General features: G+C 33.3%; 1 protein-coding gene across 1 annotated transcript; it reads left to right on the top strand.

Moving 5' to 3' along the window:
- Window positions 1-195: 195 nt before the first annotated feature.
- On the top strand, window positions 196-23,765 carry LOC131958599 (TBC1 domain family member 23). Its single transcript, XM_059323714.1, has 18 exons — window positions 196-251; window positions 9,299-9,407; window positions 9,698-9,800; window positions 11,119-11,323; window positions 11,868-11,991; window positions 12,669-12,793; window positions 13,488-13,534; window positions 14,169-14,272; window positions 16,442-16,576; window positions 17,009-17,104; window positions 17,761-17,836; window positions 18,391-18,528; window positions 18,940-19,094; window positions 19,923-20,029; window positions 20,554-20,633; window positions 21,258-21,399; window positions 21,834-22,028; window positions 22,802-23,765. Exons 1-18 carry the CDS (start codon window positions 205-207, stop codon window positions 22,881-22,883), a joined length of 2,070 nt encoding a protein of 689 aa, XP_059179697.1. The 5' UTR covers window positions 196-204; the 3' UTR covers window positions 22,884-23,765.
- The last annotated feature ends 1,676 nt before the right edge of the window (window positions 23,766-25,441 follow it).

Genomic DNA, 25,441 nt, shown 5'->3' with positions numbered 1-25,441 from the left:
ATAACTTTAAAAGAAACAAATAAATACATTCAGCTTAAGTTTGAGAATATAAAATAGAAATATTTTCCATATCATAAAACTCAATATTTTATAAAATATAAAATTTAATTCAATTGATTTACGGCAGTAAAATGTCAACTTTGTTATGTTTTATCGCATGTTTATATTTTGCTCACCTTTTGATAAACACGTCAATGGTCCAAAATGGCGGATGGTAGTCTTGGGGGAGGCTTGGAAGATGATACGAGCTGGTACTTTCGTTTTTATTATCTAGATCTAGATCTAAATTATGTTGTTTCATGTACAATTATTACGCAGTATGTCTAGAATTTAGTAGTAATTTAGATTACTCTAGCTGAGCTGCGAGCTACTAATCGAGATCTAGATCTAGATCTAGTCCTAGATCTAGTCTAGCTACCAGCTACAGACAGATAATGATTTCAGATTTCCTAGCCTAGGATTTAGTAAATCTCTAGACTCAAGTCAGATCTAGGATCTAGATTCTAGTGTCTGTCTAGTCAGTCTTCTAGCTAGAATGCTAAATCTAGATCTAGTATAGGTTTTCTTATTAAATTTTTAAATTAAAATTGTCTGTCACTTATGATATAATATCATTACAAACTATATCGGTAAAACTCCATTTCAGCGTATTTTATTCTCCGTTGCTTGTTTACCTCCAGTTGAGCGTATTTTATTATAACAACCGAAACACACCAAAACATTAGGAAAACACGATTTATTTTTTGTATTGTATTTTTGTTTTAGCAAATGAATAAAAATTAATGAAAACAACAATCAGGCTGACTGAAATGCTACACGATTTATTTATTTTTATTTTGTTTTAACAAATGAATAAAAACAACAAAGAGACTGACTGAAATGCTTTGTTTGTTGGTTACAAAAAATAGAAATGCACAATTTGTACAAATAAGTGTTCAATTTCAACTAAACAAACTGAATGAAAGGCATAATAATAATTAATAATGCTGCCGGAATGGGGGAAGGGGGGGGGGGGGGGGGGTAAAATCGTCCAAAAAAGCGTGACGTCATTTATGGATGACCCCACAATACAAATTTACAAATTTATTATATCAAATTATGACATTTCTTAAAGTTTTGACTAAACTGACAAGTAATAAACCGGTAGTGATCTCCCCTAAACTTTCTCGAATATTCTTATATAAAACAACAGGGGATGGTAACTGGGGATATAGTTATGATTTTTAATCATTTTAAATACTTAAACTTTTAAAAATAGAATATAATCTCATAAAAAAAACATTGCGCACCAAGCAAACGCCGAATAAAAACGCGTATAATAGTGCGCAATATTATTAGTACTTTAAAAATTTACATTAGTTTTTTGAGAAATCGGAAGTAGCGTAAATTACTACTTCCAGTCAACGGAAATTACTCAAAATTTAACAGAAGGTAGAGAATTAGATCTTTTACTTACATGTGAAATTTCATTTATCTATCTGAAATAGTACTCAAGTTATAGGCTTTTAAAAAATTCAAAGTAGGAAAAGTACCACTTCCGGTTATCGGAAATCGCTCAAAAGTTGATACGGATCTACGATTTTGATAAAATACTTATATATGAAATTTCATCAACCTAGCTGTAACGGTACTCAAGTTATCGTGTTTACACACGGACAGACACACACACAGACACACACACAGACATACGGACAGAATTGCAAAGTCCAGTTTTTCAGACTGGATTACGCATAAAACCTCTTAATTTTGATAAATCTGGATTGATAATTTTTGCCCGATTAAAATAAGTCCTCTATACTTCGGATGTGATGAAGGACTGAGGTGTAAAACGGTGAAAATTGTTAAAATTTCAAATGATTTTTGTGCACGATTACAATACTTTCTCTATACTTCGTATATACGAGAAAGTAAAAAAGCACAATTTTTTATTTACATTTTAATGATTTTTTTTTTAAGTCAGAAATTTACTCATACTATACAAAAAAAAAACATACATGATAATTAAACCAAAATATTGGGAAGGATGGTTCTATGAATGTAAATAACATAAACTATACAGTATAAATATTTTTCAGTTTTTTTGTAAAACTGTCAAATAAAAAAAAACACAAAGTTTGTACATTTAGATGAAATACAAAAATCATGAAAAATGTACTCATACAGAAACATACTTGATAATTATATCAAGATATTGGAAATGATAGTTCTATGAATTTAAATAACATAGTAAGATATAGCATAAATACAATACAAAACTATAATAAAGAATAATTAACAGTGTATCAGTTTCACCAGGAGACAAATGCCTTTTTTTAAAAAGTAGGCCTACACAAAATAACTTGTGACAGGTTACAAAGCGTGACGACACACGTTTATGCAACAGAAATAGTTCAGCAATTCAAGTAGGAAGCCATTGGTCACTAGGTAGAAATCAGCAGAAAGATGTATAGCCCAACCAAAGAGAAAGTAGAACACTTAGATAGCAGTTGAAGTTTAAAACCGATAGATTTTTTATTAGGTTTTAGAAAGTAGTATTGAAGAATAGTGGATGATAGTAGAGTTAGACTGGATACAATTCAGCCAGCACCAAAAGGAATGAGCTGAAAACATTCCCCCCTACAACAGAACACCGAAATTCAAATTCTTTTAAGTACGATGGAAACAGAATTCGGCTGGTTCCGAATTGTCGTTTTAGCTTCCTTTTGGCCCTCATCCACAGATTTTCTATATTCTGCGTGTGGATGTCGGCATCGTCAGGGTCCACAAAATGGCGCTCATGGACCACCACTGAATGCGTATATATACCGTTCCCCAAATTGCCAATGTTATTGTATGAGGCCCAACCATCAGATATGATATGACTTCCAGGCAGAATATGGTCTAATATGATTGGCTCCAGAGTGGCAGCTGTCCGGTCTGGAACCTCTATCAAAAAACACTTGCCCGATCCTCTTTCTACCCCTCCAAAAACCCAATGGCCCTCATGCCATGCACCGCGATGATATTTTCTATGAAAATATTTTGACTCGTCTATCTCCACAATTATTGGATTTCCATGCTCGTCCATGCCTCCAATCTCAGTTCGCCGCCGTTCCAAAAATCTCGCCGAATCTTCCCGGCAAAAGTTAAACCAATCAATCACAGTTTTTTCATTCTCAATTTGCGCCTCATGTCTGCTAAGACTTTGGGGCATATCCTGCGCAAAGCAGTAAATCAACATTATTATCTGTTTCAAGGTCAAGTGGCTTTTTGTGAAGAATGAACCTTCACGGACACTTTTCCTAAATCCGCATGGTTGACACGCCCACCTCTTCTCATCTATTCCTTGGCGATATGTCATTAGTTTGCATAGTTCTTTGCAGCTATCACAAATCATAGTATTGCGAAGCAACCTACGCTTGGCTAGCCATATCAAGGCAGACTCTGTCTCATTTAGGATTAGTGCCAGTGATGCGATGCACCAGATTTCATGTTCAACGAATGCGGCATCTAAAATTTCGGCAGGATCTACAATGGAAGTACGTTCTACTTTTGGTCTACCTGCCATGTTGCATAGTTTATAACAATTAAATAAATTATAAACAGAACTGATACGAAAATCAACCACAAATGTTAATATATATATATTTTTAAATACAGCACTTTTTGGATTTTTGAATAAGATTGGAACACTAAACAAAAATTAACCGGAAGTTACCGGGAGATCGGGAGCATGGAAAAATATATTTTGCCAACCCATTTGGGGTTTGACGTAACTGGATTCTACATGGCGAAGATGCAGATATATAACAATTTGAAATTAAAATCATCATTTTATATTTATTTATTTTTTGTTAAAAGAATATTATTACTATTACTTTTTGCATTGAATTGAATTTGTGTGACTACCTTTTTTATTATTTGTAACCAACAAACAAAGCATTTCAGTCAGTCTCTTTGTGGTTTACATTCATTTTTATTCATTTATTAAAACAAAAAATACAATACAAATAAATAAGTCGTGTTTTTTAAATATTCATTTTTAATAATTTGTTAAAACAAAAATACAATACAATAAATAAATCGTGTTTTTTTAAATATTCATTTTTAATAATTTGTTAAAACAAAAATACAATACAAATAAATAAATCGTGTTTTCCTAATGTTTTGGTGTGTTTCGGTTATTATAATAAAATACGCTCATCTGGAGGTAGCCGAGAAGCGGAGAATAAAATACGCTGAAATGGAGTTTTACCAACTATATCACTTACTGGTTAATTTGAGACCAAATTTAATGGTCTAGCTTAATTAGGGGCCAAGAAAACAACCAAAAACAAAATGACCAATTAACTTCTTAAAATGCGAAACTCTTTTTCGCCATCAAAAAAGCTCAAAAAGTTACGTTGGTTTGTGTTTTCCATTCGTAGCATGATGTCATAGCAATTACGACAACATTGGGTATTTTAGTTACCAAAAAAAACCAAAACATTTTGTTGGAAATAAAACTTTATATTCATTATGTTTATTAAAGAAATATCAGACATATTTATTTTAAATTCTATGTATAATGTACAATTTAAAACATTAGGCCTTCCATGATGAATTGAACAATCAATACCCATGAAGATGATAATAAAATTAATATCCAAAACTAAAAATAGATCTGACAGAAATCTAGATCTAGGCATTCTAACTGTAAAGACAATACAGTATTAGGTAAGATGATAAATCAACTTTTTTTTAAACTTTAAAATAAATACTCTATAATTATTTTTCTCTTCTGTAGTAGCATTAGGTTAGGCGAAGTTTTTTTTTTTTTTTTTTACCAGCTATGCGTAGTAAATCTATAGTCCTGTAAGTTTGCATGAACTTAAAATGACCCTAAGTTGTTTTACAATTTGCTTGGTTTATGAGGGGAGGGGTGGGTTTGCCCACCGACGATCTCTAACAGCAATCGTTAATGCTGTGACGTATGTATGGTAGGCCTGCTGAACTCACGGTGAACCCTCGACCGTGTCAACATTTTTCTCCCGCAGACAAGAAAATGTAAGCAGTCGATCTCGCGAGCGATGCGAGCGACGATGTTTGGAAAATCTTGAATAATTATTTTATAAAATATTATTTCGATCAAAAAAATATTTTTAAAAAAGAAAGAAAATAAAGCCGCTCGTGGCATTTCCAATGTGAAACAATAAAATAAAGCACAACTGATTTACTTCGGATTCGAACTCGGAGATTCTAGGTCACCTACCGCACCGTTCTGTTTACTCTGCCACACACCACGATGTATTGGAAAATAAAATATTAGACATTTTGTATCAATAGATTGCTAAAAGGAAATAAATACTACTTTATTTATTGATATCGTACTAAGTAGATCTAGTAACTGAGTAACTGCGTAAATTTTACACACAATTCCTATATGTTTAACTAACACAACAGCATTAACGAGGTTGACCAAGTCTAAAAATAAAAAAAAATTGCCAGTAGGCCTAATTAGATTTAGCACAAAAAAGGCTCGGAATGAGCATTGTTTAAAATACAATACTAAGGCCTAATTAAAAACTACATATAATTTCATATAAATTATGCAGTCGGGTAGGCCACGAAGTATTTAGATGTAGTATTTACAAGGTTAACAACCGGTCATGAATTATGTTCAATAAAACTAACAGTACAGTCGGCCTACTTGGCTTGCAGTGAAGAAAAAAAATCAATATACTTATAAAATTACTAATACTTTAATACAATAATAATGTCCACAATTTCTACACACGCTACAACTGAATTATAATTAAAATACTAGACTTAACAGTGCATTCCGCAAAAAACAAAAATTAGTTGTTTCTATCTGACAACTAGCGTAACAATGACGTAACGTTACTAAAAATAGCAGAGGCATGGTATTTCTATGGTGAATTGGATTTTGGAAAGGGGAACCATCATCAATGTAATTAATCATGGTAAATATCTCAAATATATATTTCTCTAGGAGCTGTCGAGCGCTGATGCCCGGTGGTCGGTCGTTTTTCGTTGCAGTTCAGTTCCTAATGAGAGTGCTCCATAAGAAATGCTTGTATTAATTATTACTACATATCTCGCAAATGTTTCTGGCATTTAAGCCTTAGTATCCATTTCCTTAGCATTTCGCATTAAAATAGTGATGAGATATTGCTAGATTAGCAGTTTTTTCATTTTTTGTATATAGGACCCCCCAAAAACACTTAAAATGCGAAAACTAAAAGAGCATGACGTTTCAGGGTCAGGTTCTGACTTCCGGTTTTGGTAAGGAGATCGACTAATCTAGTAGTCTCATAAGTGACGTTAAGTTAATTAATGTTAAGGACGGTTAAGTCCTAGAATACTAGAAAGTAGGGTAAAACCTTAGTTTAATTAATAACAATTAAGTTTAGTGTAGGTTATTATTCCGGAATCATATACTATAACAGTGTACACCAAAAAAGTCTATATAGGACCTAGAGATCTTTTTTGTACTATCAAATTTCATTTTCAATTAACAATCCATATCCATGATAATAGATTTAAGGGGCTACAACACCGTACTCAGCTTGATTTTTTATTTTATTTTTATTTTTTTTTCGATTTTTTTTTATTTTTTATTTCTATACATTAACATCTTATTTACCTAATGCCGTTATCGTTTTAACTGTAAATTGACATTTTCATACATATTTGTGCATTTGAAGAAGGTGTGTGTGCCTGGAAAAATATAAATTTACGGAAAAATGGCCTCCATAAACATGCCTGTAGATTCTTAACTAAGCGACCTAGCATAGCAAGCCGTATATCAGAATGACCGGCTTGCAATTGCTCATTTAAATAACCTAAATACATTGACCTAGTTTTAAATACTAAAATAGAAATCGCGAGGTGAATGCATGATGGAAATAAGAAAAGCTGTATTCCCATTGGTTACCAGGCGAAGCCATGTTGTAAGTTACTAAAATTAGCTCATGTCAAGGCGACATATGACCGAAATGTTACCCGTTGCCGAGATACGGGCTATTATTTTGCTCAGCGCATGACTTCCTTTACTCGACATCTGCGAACCTGTGTGCTTCTTTTTTATCAAATAAGTGCATATTTTTTGTTTGTTGGCTTCTTTTTACGGTAAGATTTGATTTAATTACTATTTTACTGAAATTATTTTCTAAAATATAGTTATTAATTGTATTTTCATCAATATAAACTTGGACTATTATTCCTTATCGATAATGAGTCGTTCTAGATCTAGATCTCGAATCTAGATCTAGATCTAGATTCTAGATCTATTCTAGATCTAGAACTAGATCTAGATTGGAGATTCTAAATCTAAAACCTAGATCAAGATCTAGAAGTAGAATTTAGATTCTAGTCCAGATCTAAATAGGTAAATATGAGTCTATAAATACAAACAATAGTTTATAATAGAATAATAGATAGATCTAGAAATAACAATAAGTCCTATGCCTTATTATTTTTAAATATTTTTACAGTCAATGCCTGAAGTCTCAAAGCTAGTGCTGCCAAGCTTGCTAGGGTTGATGCACATCACTTGGGACTGCACAGATGCACTAGATGCACCTACAGTACCTGCATCTCAGTGCACATGCATCGGTTGCAGCTACACTACTTCCACCAACCATCGCAAAGAAAATTTAGTGCTTCTGCAGTCTAATCGCTGTAATGCACTGAGTGGATAGATTGGAAGTCTTACGCAGGTATTAGGATTTGTCAAACTTGTTTGAATTCTTGAAATCACTCTGATAGCTAGAATGTATAGATCAGTATATTGTCTCAATCTCATTTCAGCAGCTGAAAAAAAATCTCCAGACCTACTTCAAGAAGGCAGTTTCAAGTAAGACTGGCAGTACAGGGAACTGAGGTGGAAAGTTGGAGCTCCTTCTAATCATGTCCCTTTGACAGATGAAAGGACACACACCAGGATTGCCAGACAGGGAAAACCTCCTGGTGCTTCTGGCAAATGTGTCATGGTACATAATTCAACACCGCTATCTCACAAAGGTTCATCATTCATCTTAGAACATGTTGCCAAAGCTGTCCAAAATGTTTATTAGCAACTGACGACAAATGCCATATTGAGCAGTTGCATGATAGATTCAACCCAAATGAAAGTCTTTCTGCATGCATCTAGGCATATGGCCCCAATCATGGGATTACATGACAGTTAGTAATGCTGAAAGATGGCTGTTATTTCACCCATAGCCCAACAGAAACTAGTTCAGGCTGAAGGCAGATCATCATATTTTTCTTCGGCTTTCTAAATAGAGAATGATTAGGCCTACTGTAACTATGCAAATGTTTTCAGAGTTGTATACTGTACCTCTATGTAGCTTTTTTGTAAGCTAATTTAATTTTTTTGTAAATTTTACTTGACCTGTTTTGAAGTTTTTTGTTCAGGGGTGCATTTATAAAACCTGATTTAGAAGAATAATTACTCCTTAATTTCAGAAACCAAATGATAATAGTAACTTCTGTACATACTAAAACTATTTAATAAGCTTTTACTAGGATATTATTTGTTTTAAAAGCTTTTATTAATTTTAAAAATATTTTTGATAACTCTTATTTACAATTTATTTTTAGGGGGTGCACCTCATTAAACCTAATTACCAAGACTAATTATTGCTTGATTTGATTGAAACTTTGATTAAAGTATCTTGTATACATTGCTTAAACTATATGATAAGCTTTTGATAAGATATAAAGAGTGTTTAACAGTTTTTTTTCATTTTCAAACACGTTTTCCCCTTTTTCTCACAATCTTGTTTTTTTACCAGTTTTAAAACTTCAAAAGTATGAATCTCAAATACTATCTATTGGATTTAAATGAAATTTGTACAGTAGAAACACAACATAATTACAGTTAGAGTAATATAGAATTTTTTAGGTTATCTTGAGTAGTTTTGTTTTTAGAGAATTTCAAAGTTGATTTCATGGTTAATATTTTAATCTAAAAACAAAAAAATTGTAACTTCAACATTTTGTCATATATTCAAAAAGTCTATCTATTATCCTGTTAGGAATCCTCTCCTTTATTTAAATTAGAAGTTAAAAGTCAATACATTAAATGGTTATTGAGTTTTATAGATTGAAGTATGATATGTCTAAATCATTTATTTCTGTATTTTTTTATCGGCTAACGCTGATGACACATTCACATTGGTCTAAAAGAATATAAAATATCTTTATATCTGCAATACATATGTTTGTCTTCTTAAAAAAAAATTTTTTGTGAATTTTTGTATGTACGGTGGTGTGCCCCCTTAATTATCTCTGTTCATTTTTTAATGTGTAGGTTGTCTGAGCTAGAAACTGCCTTAGTTGAAGAGTGTGACTTTGGCTCTTTACGTAATATATGCAAGGGCAGACCTGTTCCAGAACATTTGAGAGCTGAAGTTTGGCAAGTATGTAATAAGTAATTTATCAACCAACTTGAATAAATTGGTAGTTATTACATAGGCTACTTATCTTTACCTAGGCACTCATTAATATATAACACAATGAGGGCTAACACTAACGGTGGTTTATCATTTCAGTAGGTCTATATGTGATGGGGTGGTGTAAATAATGTAATAAATGCATTTTTTAAATTCTTATTTTTGTTAAAGAAAAAAAATCCTTTGCTTTACATTTACACATTTTTTGTTTTGCTGTTTTTATCACAAAGTATTTTATTTTTCAATTATAAAAATAGATATGCTTGGGCACAGCTGGTAAAGATGCTCTGAATTCATTTGATGGATTGTATGATTTAGATTGTCAAAGCCAGATTAGGGAGGACTGCAAGAATTTAGTAGGTAAGAATTCATTTGATGGGTTGTATGATTTAGATTGTCAAAGCCAGATTAGGGAGGACTGCAAGAATTTAGTAGGTAAAAATTCATTTGATGGGTTGTATGATTTAGATTGTCAAAGCCAGATTAGGGAGGACTGCAAGAATTTAGTAGGTAAGAATTCATTTGATGGGTTGTATGATTTAGATTGTCAAAGCCAGATTAGGGAGGACTGCAAGAATTTAGTAGGTAAGAATTCATTTGATGGGTTGTATGATTTAGATTGTCAAAGCCAGATTAGTGAGGACTGCAAGAATTTAGTAGGTAAGAGTTCATTTGATGGGTTGTATGATTTAGATTGTCAAAGCCAGATTAGGGAGGACTGCAAGAATTTAGTAGGTAAGAATTCATTTGATGGGTTGTATGATTTAGATTGTCAAAGCCAGATTAGGGAGGACTGCAAGAATTTAGTAGGTAAGAATTCATTTGATGGGTTGTATGATTTAGATTGTCAAAGCCAGATTAGGGAGGACTGCAAGAATTTAGTAGGTAAGAATTCATTTGATGGGTTGTATGATTTAGATTGTCAAAGCCAGATTAGGGAGGACTGCAAGAATTTAGTAGGTAAGAATTCATTTGATGGGTTGTATGATTTAGATTGTCAAAGCCAGATTAGGGAGGACTGCAAGAATTTAGTAGGTAAGAATTCATTTGATGGGTTGTATGATTTAGATTGTCAAAGCCAGATTAGGGAGGACTGCAAGAATTTAGTAGGTAAGAATTCATTTGATGGGTTTTATGATTTAGATTGTCAAAGCCAGATTAGGGAGGACTGCAAGAATTTAGTAGGTAAAAATTCATTTGAAGGGTTGTATGATTTAGATTGTCAAAGCCAGATTAGGGAGGACTGCAAGAATTTAGTAGGTAAAAATTCATTTGATGGGTTGTATGATTTAGATTGTCAAAGCCAGATTAGGGAGGACTGCAAGAATTTAGTAGGTAAGAATTCATTTGATGGGTTGTATGATTTAGATTGTCAAAGCCAGATTAGGGAGGACTGCAAGAATTTAGTAGGTAAGAATTCATTTGATGGGTTGTATGATTTAGACTGTCAAAGCCAGATTAGGGAGGACTGCAAGAATTTAGTAGGTAAGAATTCATTTGATGGGTTGTATGATTTAGATTGTCAAAGCCAGATTAGGGAGGACTGCAAGAATTTAGTAGGTAAGAATTCATTTGATGGGTTGTATGATTTAGATAGTCAAAGCCAGATTATTTCTATAATAACTTATAACTGAAAATCACAAATATTAAGAAAGATTTATTCATGGTCTTGTTACAGACAACCTAGGCAATGATGAAGAAGATAAAGTGTCCATCGTCAGTGACATGGAAACCATTGTCACCTTCTACTGTAAATCACGAGGGGTCAAGTACTCCAAGGACAACGGTTGGATGGACTTGTTGCAAATATTGTTGGCTGTTAAAATGAGCCCCTCAGAAATGTACAGCTGTTTTTACGCCATACAGAATAAATTTATTCCACAGTAAGTATTCATTGATTTTTGTAAATTGCCTCTTTATGTTTTTTCTATATTTTATCTTGGGTATACTGTATATATATATTTTTTTTTTACAATGGGAAATTGAATTTCTGATAAGCATGATACCACTATCTAAGTTTAAATTTTTTTACAGTTAAATCATCTTAGGATCTTTCTCTGGTTTTTAACTATAGAGTAGTGTAAAGTTAAGAAAAAAAAGGTAAAACAAAAAGTTTACATGCTGAAAGTTATTATCTTCCGATGTTTTTGTATACTCCAGATTGAAGTAAGGATTAGCAATGTATTACATCACAACACCTTAATTTGTTGTTTAATTAATTTGTTAACGACACAAGTATGGAATAAAAAAGATCAAGCTTTTCTGACTTTTTCCTATGCCCAGCTTTCTTATAGGCTACTTTTTCTCATCTGATACTATAATTCTACAATATTATTCTTTAACATTATTTTAAATCATTCTTACACAGACAAAAAGTTTTTTTAAAAATGTAATTGAAATATTTTTCTGAATTTCTGTTTTGTACAGTGGGTGCAAGAAAGATGGGAAACTGTTCCACTTGTTTCGTCTATTGCTGCAGTACCATGACCCAGAGTTGTGCTCATACCTGGACACCAAGAGGGTGACCCCTGACCTTTACTCCATGCCATGGGTAGGCTGTTACAAGTTAGTTAATTAATGAAATGTAAGGATAATATTGATAATAGCTACATATTTTAACGCAAGATTATTTTAAAGGTGGTAATCTAATTGGACTCTTTTTACATTGTGAGACTAAATGGATAAACGCTAAAAGTAAAGTTTTGTTGAATGCAAAAAAAAAAAAAAATAATTCCATGGTTTTAACATAAGGTCTTAACAAAAAGCAATAATAATCCTAAACTAGTATATAGGAATAGCTTTGCTCCGACACATCTTCAAAAGACGGCTTTTTCAAACAATATTCTGTTGATGTGAGGCAACAAGGCCAGGCAGTAGAGTGCTCAACTGCTACCCATAAACTGTGATGGTACCTGACTAACACCAGGGAAATTATTTAGATTTGGGACTTAAGTGTGACCATGGTATCCCTTCTTATGCCATGGTTACAGAAACAGATGAACTGTACTCTACCTACCTCTATTGACTATCAGGTCCAAAAAAGGGGTAACGGCATTACCCCCCCTCCTATCAATTACACCTGGGACATTTCCCAACCCCTCCAACAATACCCCCCGAAGTAATTACAACCTTGTCAAATACATCCCCCGCCCTGTAGGAATTTCTTTTTTTCTAATCATGCAGTGGTAAGTTCTTAGTGTAAATGTTCTAACTATTTAAACTTCTTAGTTCAACAGCTTGTTTGGACATGTTTGTCATCTAAAAGTGTGCCTAGCGATGTGGGATGTGATATTTCAGCATGCTGACCCATTCTTGGTCTTGTTCATGGGGCTTGTTATCTTAGTCAATGGAAGGTGAGTACTTCATTTGTCACGGTGGTCAGTTGTGTTATCTACAAGTGTGCCTAGCTGTGTGGGACGTGATATTTCAGCATGCTGACCCATTCTTGGTCTTGTTCTTGAGACTTGTTATTTTAGTCAATGGTATATAAGTACTAGGAGCCTGCATTATTTTTTTTTGTTGTTGTTGTGATTAATTGTGTTATATCACAGTTTGCTTGGCAATGTAGGATGCGATATCTCAGGATGCTGACCCATTCTTGGTCCAGCTCATGAGGTTTTTTGTTGAAGTGAGGAAAGCTTGCAATCATTATTTTAATGTCATATGTTGTTGTATCCAGTTTGATCATCATCATTTGAATTTATTAGCATCTGTGTTATTGTTGCAGTAGTTTGCATTTCATCTACCCATATCTCATGTTAATCATTTGAGCAGTGCAAACATGTATGTCTTTACCTTTATGTTATTTCTACATGTATGTCATTTATCAGTATGTTATTGCTACATGTATGTCATTTACCAGTAGGTTATTGCTACATGTATGTCATTTACCAGTATGTTATTGCTACATGTATGTCTTTACCTTTATGCTACGTGTATGTCATTTATCAGTATGTTATTGCTATGTGTTGTCATTTTAGTGTCTTCAGTTGTCTGTTGTTTAGATATTATATTGATGTAAAGCATCTTAAATATATCCATTTTCAGAGAATCCATTCTAGACAACAAAGAACACAGCAAAGAAGAACTGATGGGTGAGTCTTGGAAATTATATCTTGTATTATTCTACAGGAGCCTGATAGTTTCAGATATTTTCTATAAGAAGCAAGAAAAGGCCTGTTGTGGATGGGATGCTTATAATAGTAATATGCCAATAATGTATATCAGTCACCCTGTAGACATGTTTGGCTATAGTGATGGCCTATACAAAGACTAGTGCAGGAATGAGTTTCCCTATTGATTCAGACAAAAGGCATCTATTTTTTATGCTCCTGCATTCTTTAAATAGACCACAGCAATTCTGGATAAATTGTGTATCCTGTTTATTGAGATTTTCTCATTCATACAAATTTGATGTTCACAACTCACAAGAGGTGTTTAAAATGTTTTTTTATATTCTATCTTGTGGAAAATCTATGATGACATCTCTTAATAGCTGTTTTAAATTTTGTTAAATTTTTTTTATTATATATAATGTGGAAAACAAGTTATTTTGACAGATCTCATATTGATGGGTGTGTTTGTGTCTATTGTTTACAAGATCCCAAAATATAACACTCCCTTTCTACATTGACAGTTCTCATATTGATAGGTGTGTTTGTGTCTATTGTTTACAAGATCCCAAAATATAACACTCCTGGCAGTAACGCTCCCTGTTTACATTGTCAGATCTCATATCATCCTTCCCACAAGCCCTGGAACCTGAGGATATTGAAGACTTCTGCTCACTGGCACAGTATTATGAATCTAAAACACCCCAGTCATACAGGAGGGTGAGTGCTGTTCAATACAGAATTAGTTTTTACCTGTTAATTAATTGGGGGGGGGGGGGGGGACGACGACACAACTAATGTACTTAAGGGCATGGGCGGGTGATGAGTACCAACTTCCTTATTTCCGAGTCTAAAGATGTAATACTTGGCTAATAGTTATAACTCAGAGAGTTAAGCATAAAAATATTTTTTTTTATTTTTTAAATCTTCCGTTGCCATGGTGACGGTGGCCATATTGGATTTTATTGACGATTTTTAAATGGAAATAACTCAAAAATGGTTTTTACAAATTTCATGAAAACTTAATATAGTCTGCAGACACATGTGTTTAAGACTTCTGATAGATTACATTTTCAAAAAAGAAAATAGTTTTTTTTTACTTTTTTTTTTTCAAACATCACTGTAAAAATTTCATTATTTCGTCCAATTTTTTCACTATTTCAACAACAAAATTTTTTTTTTTACAAAAATTCCAAAAGTGTTCTATCAGTTTTATTTGAACATATATAAAGAGTAACTGGAGCAAATTTAGTTCAGTTCTGATAATTATTAACAAAGTTATTTCAACAATTGTACAAAAAAACATCAAACTGAGAAAAACGCAAAAAACTAACAAAAAGTTGCAAAAAATGAACATTTATCGCTGTATGTCACTAAAATCGACCACATTTATAGCCTGAAGTATGGTGCTGCTGAATATATTCCTTCTGAGCTTGTTCAGCTGTTAGTTTTCTTTTTTTTTTGGCGATCTTTGTTTTACCTAGAGCTGTATTAAAGCTGTTGTCATGGCGTCTTTTTTGGCGTCCTTCGACTATGGTTTCCTTCTTTTGACAGCAATGCCATAGCCCAAAATTGAATTCTGCTATCGCAGAAACAGCAGTATATTTTGCATGGTCTCATGTCTAAAGCCAATCATGATAAGACGATGTCTTTGTTTATTGTGAAAGGCCTTGTTCTGGATTCTTTTGCAGTTGTATACTTACGGTTTACGGTTTTTTTTTACAACACCATGCTTGAAGCAAACCCCTTACACTTTTTTCATCAATAGTAGCCACTACATCACAGTGTGCGAGGAAATGTATTGATAACATCAAGAAGCAAATCACAGTCGACAATAATTCTGCATGGCTGTGGTTTACAATTAGCACTACCAGTACTAGATGTAACAGTGCTTTCTTCTGCCTGTAAAAACTGTGTCTTACATTGCCGCAGTTTTTTAGTAAATGTGCATATTACATCTGCACCAGTGCTTGTGTGAAAAGTGCTAGATGGAGTAGAGGTAGCTGCAATCAGTTGCATTCGGACGTGCCCTAGCTTTAGTAAATTAGTTAGATGTGTGTATCTATTTTTAGTGAGTGTTTTGTTCTACCCATTATCGAAAGAGAAATAAATTAAATCGTCTCACTGCTCATGATTACTAATCTAAACTGTTAATAGTATATTTAATTGAAATAATTATATGTTGAAATAATGTAAGTATTTCACAGAAGCTTAGAGAAACAAAACTAGATCAAACTTAGCAACGCGCTGAAACTAAGGGAATGTTTACTTCCGAAGCGAAACGACCAATCGCTAACTAGCTTCCGCCGTTGTATGCCAATGAAAAAATTGAGGTAAAAAATTTGCATACCGGAAAAACTCGACTGAGTAAAATAAACAACTTTATGACGTAGAAAAATAATCACATAAAAATAGGTATTTTGATTGGTCATTTAATTTTAGAACAAATAAAGAAAGGAGGTCACGGCCTTTCCATTGATATGAAACACATTAGGTTTCCGCGAAGCCTAATATTACTTTTTTAGGTCGAAAAATTGCTATCTTTACCAAAAAATTAAACAAAAGACCCTGTACAAACTATATTGAACCCGGTATTTCATAATTAAATACTGTTTTTAGGGTCATAACAATGTCATTTTTAGATTCAACGATGGTTATTCTGTATAGATCAAGTAAAAGTGGGAAATCGATGATTTAGTGGATTTATGACGAAAAGTACACCCGCCCATGTCCTTAAAAAGTGTAACTTGTGTGAATAAAACAAAGGTGCCAAATAAACAGTTCTGTACTTTGCATTTTAAAAAAATATATATTCAAATTTTAATGTGATAATCATTATATTTGTTTTTAAGCAGCTTTAGTCAGAATGATTTTTTTTTTATTATTCAGGATTACCAACTGGCAATGTTTGGCAACAGTATAGTAGCTCAAAAGGAGGCAGAAAACAACAGCTTCATTGACTCCTTATGCCTGCTTGTATCTGGCGAAGAACTTCTTCAAGCCAACCAGAGCAGTGTTATCACTGTAGGTCTATTCAGTTTTAACAAGATCTGTCCAATCTTAAAATTACAATCTCTCCTGTTAACTAACAATAAATGATGTTCTTGCCACTGGACCTAACCCAAACAACTATACAGACTACTAAAAACATAGGCAAAAAAACCTACTGGTATAGTGCATGTAATTTTTCTTTGGCTTAAGATTGTGGCATGCAGCTAGAGCATATACAATATGTTTCAACACTCTGCAGTTAAATGATATCAACGATTGTTTTAAGCTTAGGATTTTTATATTAAAACATATATTTTAAATTGTAATTACTTAGATATTGAGAAGCAAATTATTCACTTGTATAGTTGTTTAACAATCACAGATACATACTTTTATACTGTTTACTTTAATGGTTGTTATATTATTAAAAGATGAAGACATATGACCCATGTTTTATAATTGCAGGAAGATTCTGTGAGATATTTTGTTGTAGACTGCAGACCAGCAGAGCAGTACAACACAGAGCATTTAACTACAGCATTTCATCTGGATTCTAGCTTGGTGCATATCTGATTTTAAATTCATATTTATACACGTTATGTAGTTGTAAACAAAAATGTATTCATTTTACTTTCAATTTGTATACCTTTTTTAAAAGTCTCAACTAAAATTATCAGGTTTCAAATTATACGAAAACCTAGTACTTTGATGTTTCTGTTACATATGGCCTCATAACTCTTAATATACTCAGTATAATTTTTTCATATTTGCATTGACACATATTCTGTAAACTGTGAAATGTTTTTCTTTCCAAATTACTTTATTCTTTTTGAATACAACCTTTTAAAAATATAACTTAAAACAGAATAGATTTTATTAAATAAAGAACAAGGGCATCAATGCTCTCCTGTTGATATCTTTGTCATAATTTTTTTGCTTTTACTCCATCTCTTTAACCTGTATGCTCATTGTAATTAAACCATGTGTAGAGTGGAGTTGTATCATTTTTCAACACAGATTTGGTTGTTATCTATGTAAACAACTTAAGTCAGGTATTCATTAAAGTTGGGTGAACTCAAGCCCTCTACATAACCCCAGACTTGTGACTTTGCAAGCACACGACTCCTGCTAATATGTGCTGCCTGTAAACTAAGCTATCATTGTTTATTTCTTTAAGAATAACAGCAACTAACGATTCAATTGCTTTTGTTGTTTAGATGCTACAGAACCCAGAAGAGTTTAATGTGGCTGTCCAGGCTTTGTTTGCTGCACAGGCTCAGGCTTTAGCTGCTGGTGAGTGCTCAGCTAATCATCTTTCTAACAATAGTTTAAGAAACTTCATATCTTGTAACTTTATCTTGTAACTATGATACATGTTTCTTCTTGTGAATTTTTTTTTCAACTTTAAGAATTTTAAAGAAAATTATTTTTACTACCACAATGAAGGCAAAATTTACAAAAAAAAAGATTTTTCAATCTATGTCAACAATACTGATTAGGGGCATCTCATCAATGCCATTGCTGGTTATTACTATGGTCAATACTTAAACATTTATCCTATCAACATTTCTAACTCAAATTATAGTCATTTTCTTAATTCTAAGGTTGAAGGTATTGCATTATTCATACTAAATATTCAAATCAATGAGCTCTACTAACTCTAAAAATTATGGTTAAAAGAAGATTAAAAAAAAAAGACAACAGTATAATGTTGTCAGCAATGCTGTACATGCTAAAAATAAAAACCTAGTTTACAACAAAAAAATGTTTGCAGTTGATGCAAAAAAGTTTTCCACATTTTTTAAGTTGAACATCCTGAGCCAATTGTTTTATTTTGTAAATTTCAGGTTCAGCAGCCTCAGGTGAGCATCTTTGTTTTATGGGCAGCGGAAGGGAAGAGGAGGATCAGTATGTCAATATGGTTGTGGCCAATATACTACAGAAGGGCAAGCAGTATGTTTCTATTGCCAAGGGCGGCTATCCAGGTATGCATGTTTCTGGATTACTGCCCAGCCATTAAAAAGTGCTGTTACAACTATAATAATGCAAGTTATAAATTGGATTTCCATTACAATTAATGAATGCCAAACGCTACTCTGTAATTTTATTAACTTTTTTTTTTGTTGATGTCAAATAAATTTCCTTTAACACTTGGTTCAAAGCTCTATTTTTTTTTTCCATCGGATTTTTATTAACATTGTGATATTATCTAAAAATTTATAATTTCCACCTATAAAACCTGAATTTACCTGATTTTTAAGGGTTATTTGACATCTCCTTAATACAGAGTTTATACTTGATATAATTTTTTTCTATAAATATTCATATCTATATGCATATCCTTACTAAATAAATTGCTTATCAATATGTAACTCCTAACATTTTTATTTTTCTAGCGATTCACAACATTCTGAGGGCCACATCCCAGAATGGAGACATAGATTTTTCCCAAGTTGTCTCCCATAATAGTGGGGACACTGCTTCCAATAACAGTGCTAGTGGTGTGCACACAAGGAAGAAAGATGAGGATGAGAACAGTCCTATGAAATATGTAAGTCATTGTTTCGGCTAGTTCTGCTGTAGGTACCTGATCCATGTTTATGGGACTGAGCTCATCTGTACCTGTGACCAAAACTGATGGACAGTTTGGTCAGTTCTATGCCTTACGTCACTTAAAGTAAATCAGGTACCCATCAGAGCAATGTGGATTCTAGACCTGAATCCAGAAAATCTGTTTGTGGATTTGTACTTGAGACTTCCATGTTAGCAGCTGTGCACTCTGCTGCTCAGCCATCCAATTCCATGTTTTTATTGAACACATTTAGTATTCATAAAATATTGAAACACAACTGAGCACCTGCCTTTTTTAAATTTTCCTATTATCTGGATTAGTATAGTAGGAACTATTCTAACATTTATTTATATCTATACTCTTCCAGTAGACAATAGGTTTGGAGTAATTGTCTGAATTCTGTTTGTCCCAAAGCCAATGATCAGAGTAGTCAATAAATCTTTTTTTTTTGTCTTGTTAGTAAAATAGATTTGTATTACGTATTACAGTTATTTAGTTACAGATATGTTTGCATACATAAATAACAGTTTTGTGTTACTTTAATGAAAGATTATAAGTTAAAAGTTGTTGTATACTATAAAATATACTAAATATTGTATCTATCAACTAAGATTGTTTCTGCTTTGTTAGTAAGAACAATTGTATAAAAATTGTTATGTTAATGTGTCTTTTCTATTTGGAGAACTAGATTCATTCTGAATTGAGTCAAAATATAAATTTTTGTTTATATTAAAAAAGTATTTAAATTTAAAAAAAAAATTTAATGAATAGTTACAAAATGGTAAAATGAAGACATATTGATTTCAGTTTTCCAAAGATCTCCTGGGCAAGTTATCTGGTGCTGTTAAGGCGAAGTCAGCAGAGATGAAAGAAAAGTTGTCCAGCTACATCAAAAATGATGGGCAGGGAGAGAAGTAAATAGTTCTTTTCATTTGATTTTGTTACATTTAATTTAGATATTTTTTTTGTTTTGTTTTCTTAAATTCTTTCATTTGTTTTTGTTTCATGTTGTTTTCCACAATTGTTTCTAAAGCCCCACATCAACTACTTTTGAAAACTACTTTTTTTGTTCTAGCATCCATCCTATTGTAAATTAGAAAGCACCACACTTTCCTATTGTGTATTGATACTACAAAACTTTTAAATGTTTAAATACATCAATTTGTATTTCAAAATACACATCCTTATTTCCATTAGTATCACCTCGTTTGTTTATCACATTGTTCCTGTTAATTCTGTGCTATAAAAACTAAATTGTTTTAAAAATTTGCTTAAAACATAAAAACCTTAATTGTAAATTTTATACATTTTTTGTAATTTAATTCTTTACTTTAAGACTATTGGAACTTTCTGCTTGTTTTGATTTATTTAATTTTTTATTTTTTGTGTTTAAACCCTGATACATTTGAGCCTCACAGTCGCCCTTATGTACTTGCAGGCATGTCAGCAGTACAGAGAGGTCAGGCAAGAGGTACAGAAACATGGCTAATGTGTTTACCATTGGAGATGAAGACGAAGGTATGTTTACTTTTTACTTCCTTCTTGAACTTTGTCTTACCTTAATACAGGGGTCTCCAAACTACGGCCCGCGGGCCGAATGCGGCCCGCGATGTCCCCTCATCCGGCCCGCGGTGATCTTTTTGTCCAAGGAAAAAACGTTTGTTGGTGATGGCTGAGAAACTTTACCCAGAAAAATCAAGGACATGCCTGGAAGAAACAGGCCCCCGAACTGAAATTTGATAGTTAATGCGGCCCTCGGACTGAAAAGTTTGGAGACCCCTGCCTTAATAGATCAGGAATGGGAAAATTATTTCTTTCATATTTGAAGACTATAGAAATAATATAAAAAATACTTTTGCACCATGGGTTTATTATGTTGTAGATTTATTTTTCCTGGATACTTTTTTTCTTTTAATGTTGTTGTCAAACACACTCTTGTATCATACCAGATAGATCTAAAATGTGCACCATTATTTCTGTTATATTTGAAGAATAATCATACAGGAAAATATCCTTAATCACTATTTGATTAATTAACTAAAAAAATTACATTTTTCAATATTTGTTTTTACTTTGTTTATAATTTTTATTGATTGATAAATAAAAAAATTAATTTATTTTAAAACTTTCTTGTGGTGCCAGCCGAGGAAGGCAGTGGCAGAGAATCAGAAGAAGACGAGCAGGAAAAAGAGATGGTCAGTTTGGAGACGTGGATTCGGAAGTGTGATGTTATCTACTCATGCAAGTGTACAGAATTCCGCAGCAATGGCCGTGGTTATCCCAGGTATGGGTTGCTTAAAGTAAAGTAAAGTTCCCTTTTCAAACCTGACAGTCTATAGGGCAAGTAGAGTTCATTAGTTTCTGTGACCTTGGCATATGAAGAGATAGTGTGGTCAGCACTATGCCCAGCCGCCTTTACTTTCCCTAACATGAGTTAGGCACCCATCAGAGTTGGGTGGACTCAGGGACGGTCTACCATCCCACCAAACTCATGTTAGGGAAATTAAAGGCGGCTGGGCATAGTGCTGATCACACTATCTCTTCATATGCCAAGGTCAGACTAGTCACAGAAATAGGTGAACTCTACTTCATTTGCCCCATAGACCGTCAAGTTAAAAAAATGAACTTGACTTTTAGTTTACATTCAACACTGGATTTTGTTAAAGGTTTTAATAACAGATTACTTATTCTAATAAATTTTTATCACCTCATCCTCAGCTACTTGCTAGTTACATACAGCCACCTGTATGTCCTTCGGGAAGTGGCAGCTCGTAGAGGGATGGCCCTGATACAGGCTCGCCGGCCCCTAGGCTCAGTGATCAAAATTACCTCTAAGAAGAAACAGCCCGAGATCATAACGTTCAAGTACGGAACAAATGAGGATGATAATTTTTATGTGTCTGATATTCAAAGGTGAGTTGGTTGGAGGGGGTAGTTGTAGGTCAGAGAGGAGGGCCAGATGTGTTTGGTAAAACGTTGGGAGGAAGGGATGCGGTATGTTTGTGAGAGGTATTTCCTCAGATTTAATTCTAGTTCTGTTATTTATTCATTTTATATTTTTCTCTGAACTGTTACCAGTTATGATGTTTCCACAGAGGTGTAGCGAGGGGGGTGGGGGGGACACACACATGTCCCCGTGCGCCGACCTTAGGGGGCGCCAAAATGGGTTGGAAAAACAAATCGAAAGTTTGAGGGGGGGGGGGGGTGCAAATTGAAAGTTTGTCCCTGGGCGCCGGGAAGGGTCGCTATGCCTCTGTTTTTCCATCAATTTTCTCAGACATCAAGATCTACATCTTGTTTTAAACTTATAAAAAAAAAAAAAAACAATGATGAAATATTTTAATGTTTTTTTCTTTCTAGGATGATGGTTAGGGTTAGATTTTGGTTAAATGTTTTGTCTAGTGACGACTACATAAAAAAAAATCACAAACTCTTGCTTAATTTGTTTCAACAACCAATATAATGTGTCTATATCAGATGATAATGAAATATTTTAATGTCTTTTTGTATCTAGGATGATGGTTTGGGTTAGATTTTGGTTAAATGTTTTGACTAGAGACGACTACATAAAAAAACAAAATCACAAACTCTTGTTTCAAAAACCTATAATGTGTCTATATCAGATTGATAGATTGCCCTTAGACTGAAGCTTAGAATAGGAATGATTTCATCTTTTTTGTCCTCAGATTTTACATTCCCACAGCATCGGATGCCATCCGCGTCATCAAACAGCAAATCATGAAAGTGTTGGATGCTCTAGAGAGCTGACAGCCAAGTCATCCCTGAAACCCTTCTACCAATCAACTGAAAATGTATATTCATCGTAAAACAATGAGACATGTAGCTTGCCCTGTAAAGAATTTATTTCCTTTATCTGATCATTAAAGGACACATTCTTGTGAAGATTATGCTGGTTATGTAATCTGTTAATTATAATTAATTCATGATGTACAAAGTTTTGAATAAATGGAAAAAAGGAAGTCTTATTTATTTTCCACTGTAGAACTTGGTTAATAAATTAACCAAAGTTTGAAAGCTTGCATCCCTGTTTTTGCATCCTAAAGCGATCAATATGTGAATTATTTTATCCTAAGCCAAATAAGGATTTGCGCATCGAATATTTTTTTTAACCTTTACACATTAGAATTTTATTTGGGCCGTATTTGTGTGACATTATGTCAGATTTTTTCTTAATGTGGGATTTTTATTTCTGTGTGTATTTGAACAGCCAAGCGAAAGTCTGTAGAATTTTTGTAATCGAAACATTTTTGTGTCAAAGAACTGAAATACAGCTATGTGGTTGAACGTTTAACCTACTGTGATCTTATGTGATATTTGCTTACTATTCATTGATTTGTCTTTTCATTTTTACCATGTAAATTACATACCTCTGGAATGACTAGTTCTAAAAAAAAATACCTCTGGAAGGGAGAACAAAAAAAATAAAAATTATAACTTGAGAGGGGAGATAATTTTTACAAATTCTATGAAATGGGAGACAACTTTTTAAAAGTACACTTTTCTAAGTGGAGACAATTTCTACAACATACATCTTGAAGTTTGTACACCAACTCGGTGTACTGTGTATCTTGTACATATTTCATTGAACAGTAATGTACACATTTTATTTATGCTCCTGTGTAACACTTCACCCCTTTAACTTTAAACTGTTGCGGGTGGGTGGGCCTTGCACTGTAAATCAAGTCAAATGTGTTCTTAAATTTTTGTTCAATGTTTTTTTTTTTTTGTAATTCATTCATAACAGCTGCATGTTTTAAAGTGGGATTGATATTTTTGGAAATTTTGTATAAAGATAAGTGTATTGAATGGAATGACACACCCTAGGGGATATGTATTCTAGGGCTATAGCCTCACTGTGTCAAGATTTTTTTATATTTTATTAACAATATATCTGTGAATTTAATTCAGCTGTGAATTGTTTGAAATTATGATGCATTATGTGCCCATTAAGTTGAAAGTAAAAACACTATTTAATTTAGTGCTACATTTGACTTAGCATTTAAAACTAAAAATATGTAGGAGAAATTTCTTCAGCTAGGCTTTTTGCCAAGTAAATGCCAATACAAGTTAGAGAAACAATGTTCAGCTGTCTGAAGAATTGGCAAGATTTTTATAGCCAGAACATGACACTAATCCCATAGGAGTTATAAACCCTTGAACACTATGTATTGTAGTTTAAAGCCATGTCTTATCCTGTTTTCTACAAAAAAAAGTTTCTCTATTGGTGACCGGAGAGATGCGCAATGGAAAACTGCTGTGCAAGGGCATTTGTGTTTTCTTAAATCAAGCATTTATAGGCATTAGAAAAGAATACCCACATGTACATTGTAACATAACAAAACTTATTTCCACGAAATATGACACAATTTAAGTATATTAGTATAATTAGTTTGTATTTGCGCATTTTCAAATACCGAAGTTTTCCGTTGTGCAGTTTTCCATTAGCGCATTTTACACATAGCACCCCTACCCTCACTACCATTCTAAAGGATCTCTAACACATTTTCCCACCCCTATTTTGACATTGCACTTGCCCCCACCCCCCACCCTCTTTAATTATTAAGGATCTATCAACCCCCCCCCCCCCCCCCCCCCCCCCCCTCCTTCCATTCTGAAGCTCTGTTTAAAACTACACATAGACACCACATTGTTTTCCCACATTACCAACAACAGTAGGTCATGATTATACTAATACTACCCTAGCCTTCCAGACTGCCACATTTCTTACTGCTTCTGTTTGACCAAGGAGATACATTATGCATTTTTAATTATTGCTAGTCTCATATTTTAGTCTTCATTTAAAAAAAAAAGATTTGATTTGTGTTTTAATTTTGTGTGTTGCTTAGTTGAAAATCTAACTACAGTGAAACCCTACCTTTCAGTGTTGATGATGTGTGTAGCTCACACTACTAGTCAGATCTCAGTACCAATTAATGTTAAGTCCTACCTTCATCAGTCTACTGGTCCACCTTACAAATAGGTGTCAGGTAGTCTACTTTAGACTTGGGATTAGCAGTCAGGTAGTCTACTTTAGACTTGGGATTAACAGTCAGGTAGTCTACTTTAGACCAATGTTCCCTCTAAGGAAGAAAAGCTAGTGTGCAACGTATATTTTGTATGAGCGGTGTTCTAGAAATCTTATAGAAAGTTACATTTATTTTACAAAATAACTGCGCGGCAGCTCATAACTACTGCGCGGCAGCGCAACCGTGCAGCTTAGAGGGAACACTGCTTTAGACTTGGTATTAGCAGTCAGGTAGTCTACTTTAGACTCGGGATTAGCAGTTTGGTAGCTTACTTTAGTC

Source organism: Physella acuta, unplaced genomic scaffold (genome assembly GCF_028476545.2).
Source record: "Physella acuta isolate Inbredline_101_S28 unplaced genomic scaffold, ASM2847654v3 ptg001341l, whole genome shotgun sequence".
Lineage (NCBI taxonomy): Eukaryota > Metazoa > Mollusca > Gastropoda > Physidae > Physella > Physella acuta.
This window is presented reverse-complemented; position numbering and strand designations above follow the sequence as displayed.

Excerpts from the sequence above, each read along its gene's own strand:
- LOC131958599 (XM_059323714.1), top strand. The coding sequence starts at position 205 with ATGGCGGATGGTAGTCTTGGGGGAGGCTTGGAAGATGATACGAGCTG. Across the intron at positions 252-9,298 it reads TTGGAAGATGATACGAGCTG|GTTGTCTGAGCTAGAAACTG; the intron begins GTACTTTCGTTT and ends TTTAATGTGTAG. Across the intron at positions 21,400-21,833 it reads AATGGCCGTGGTTATCCCAG|CTACTTGCTAGTTACATACA; the intron begins GTATGGGTTGCT and ends CCTCATCCTCAG.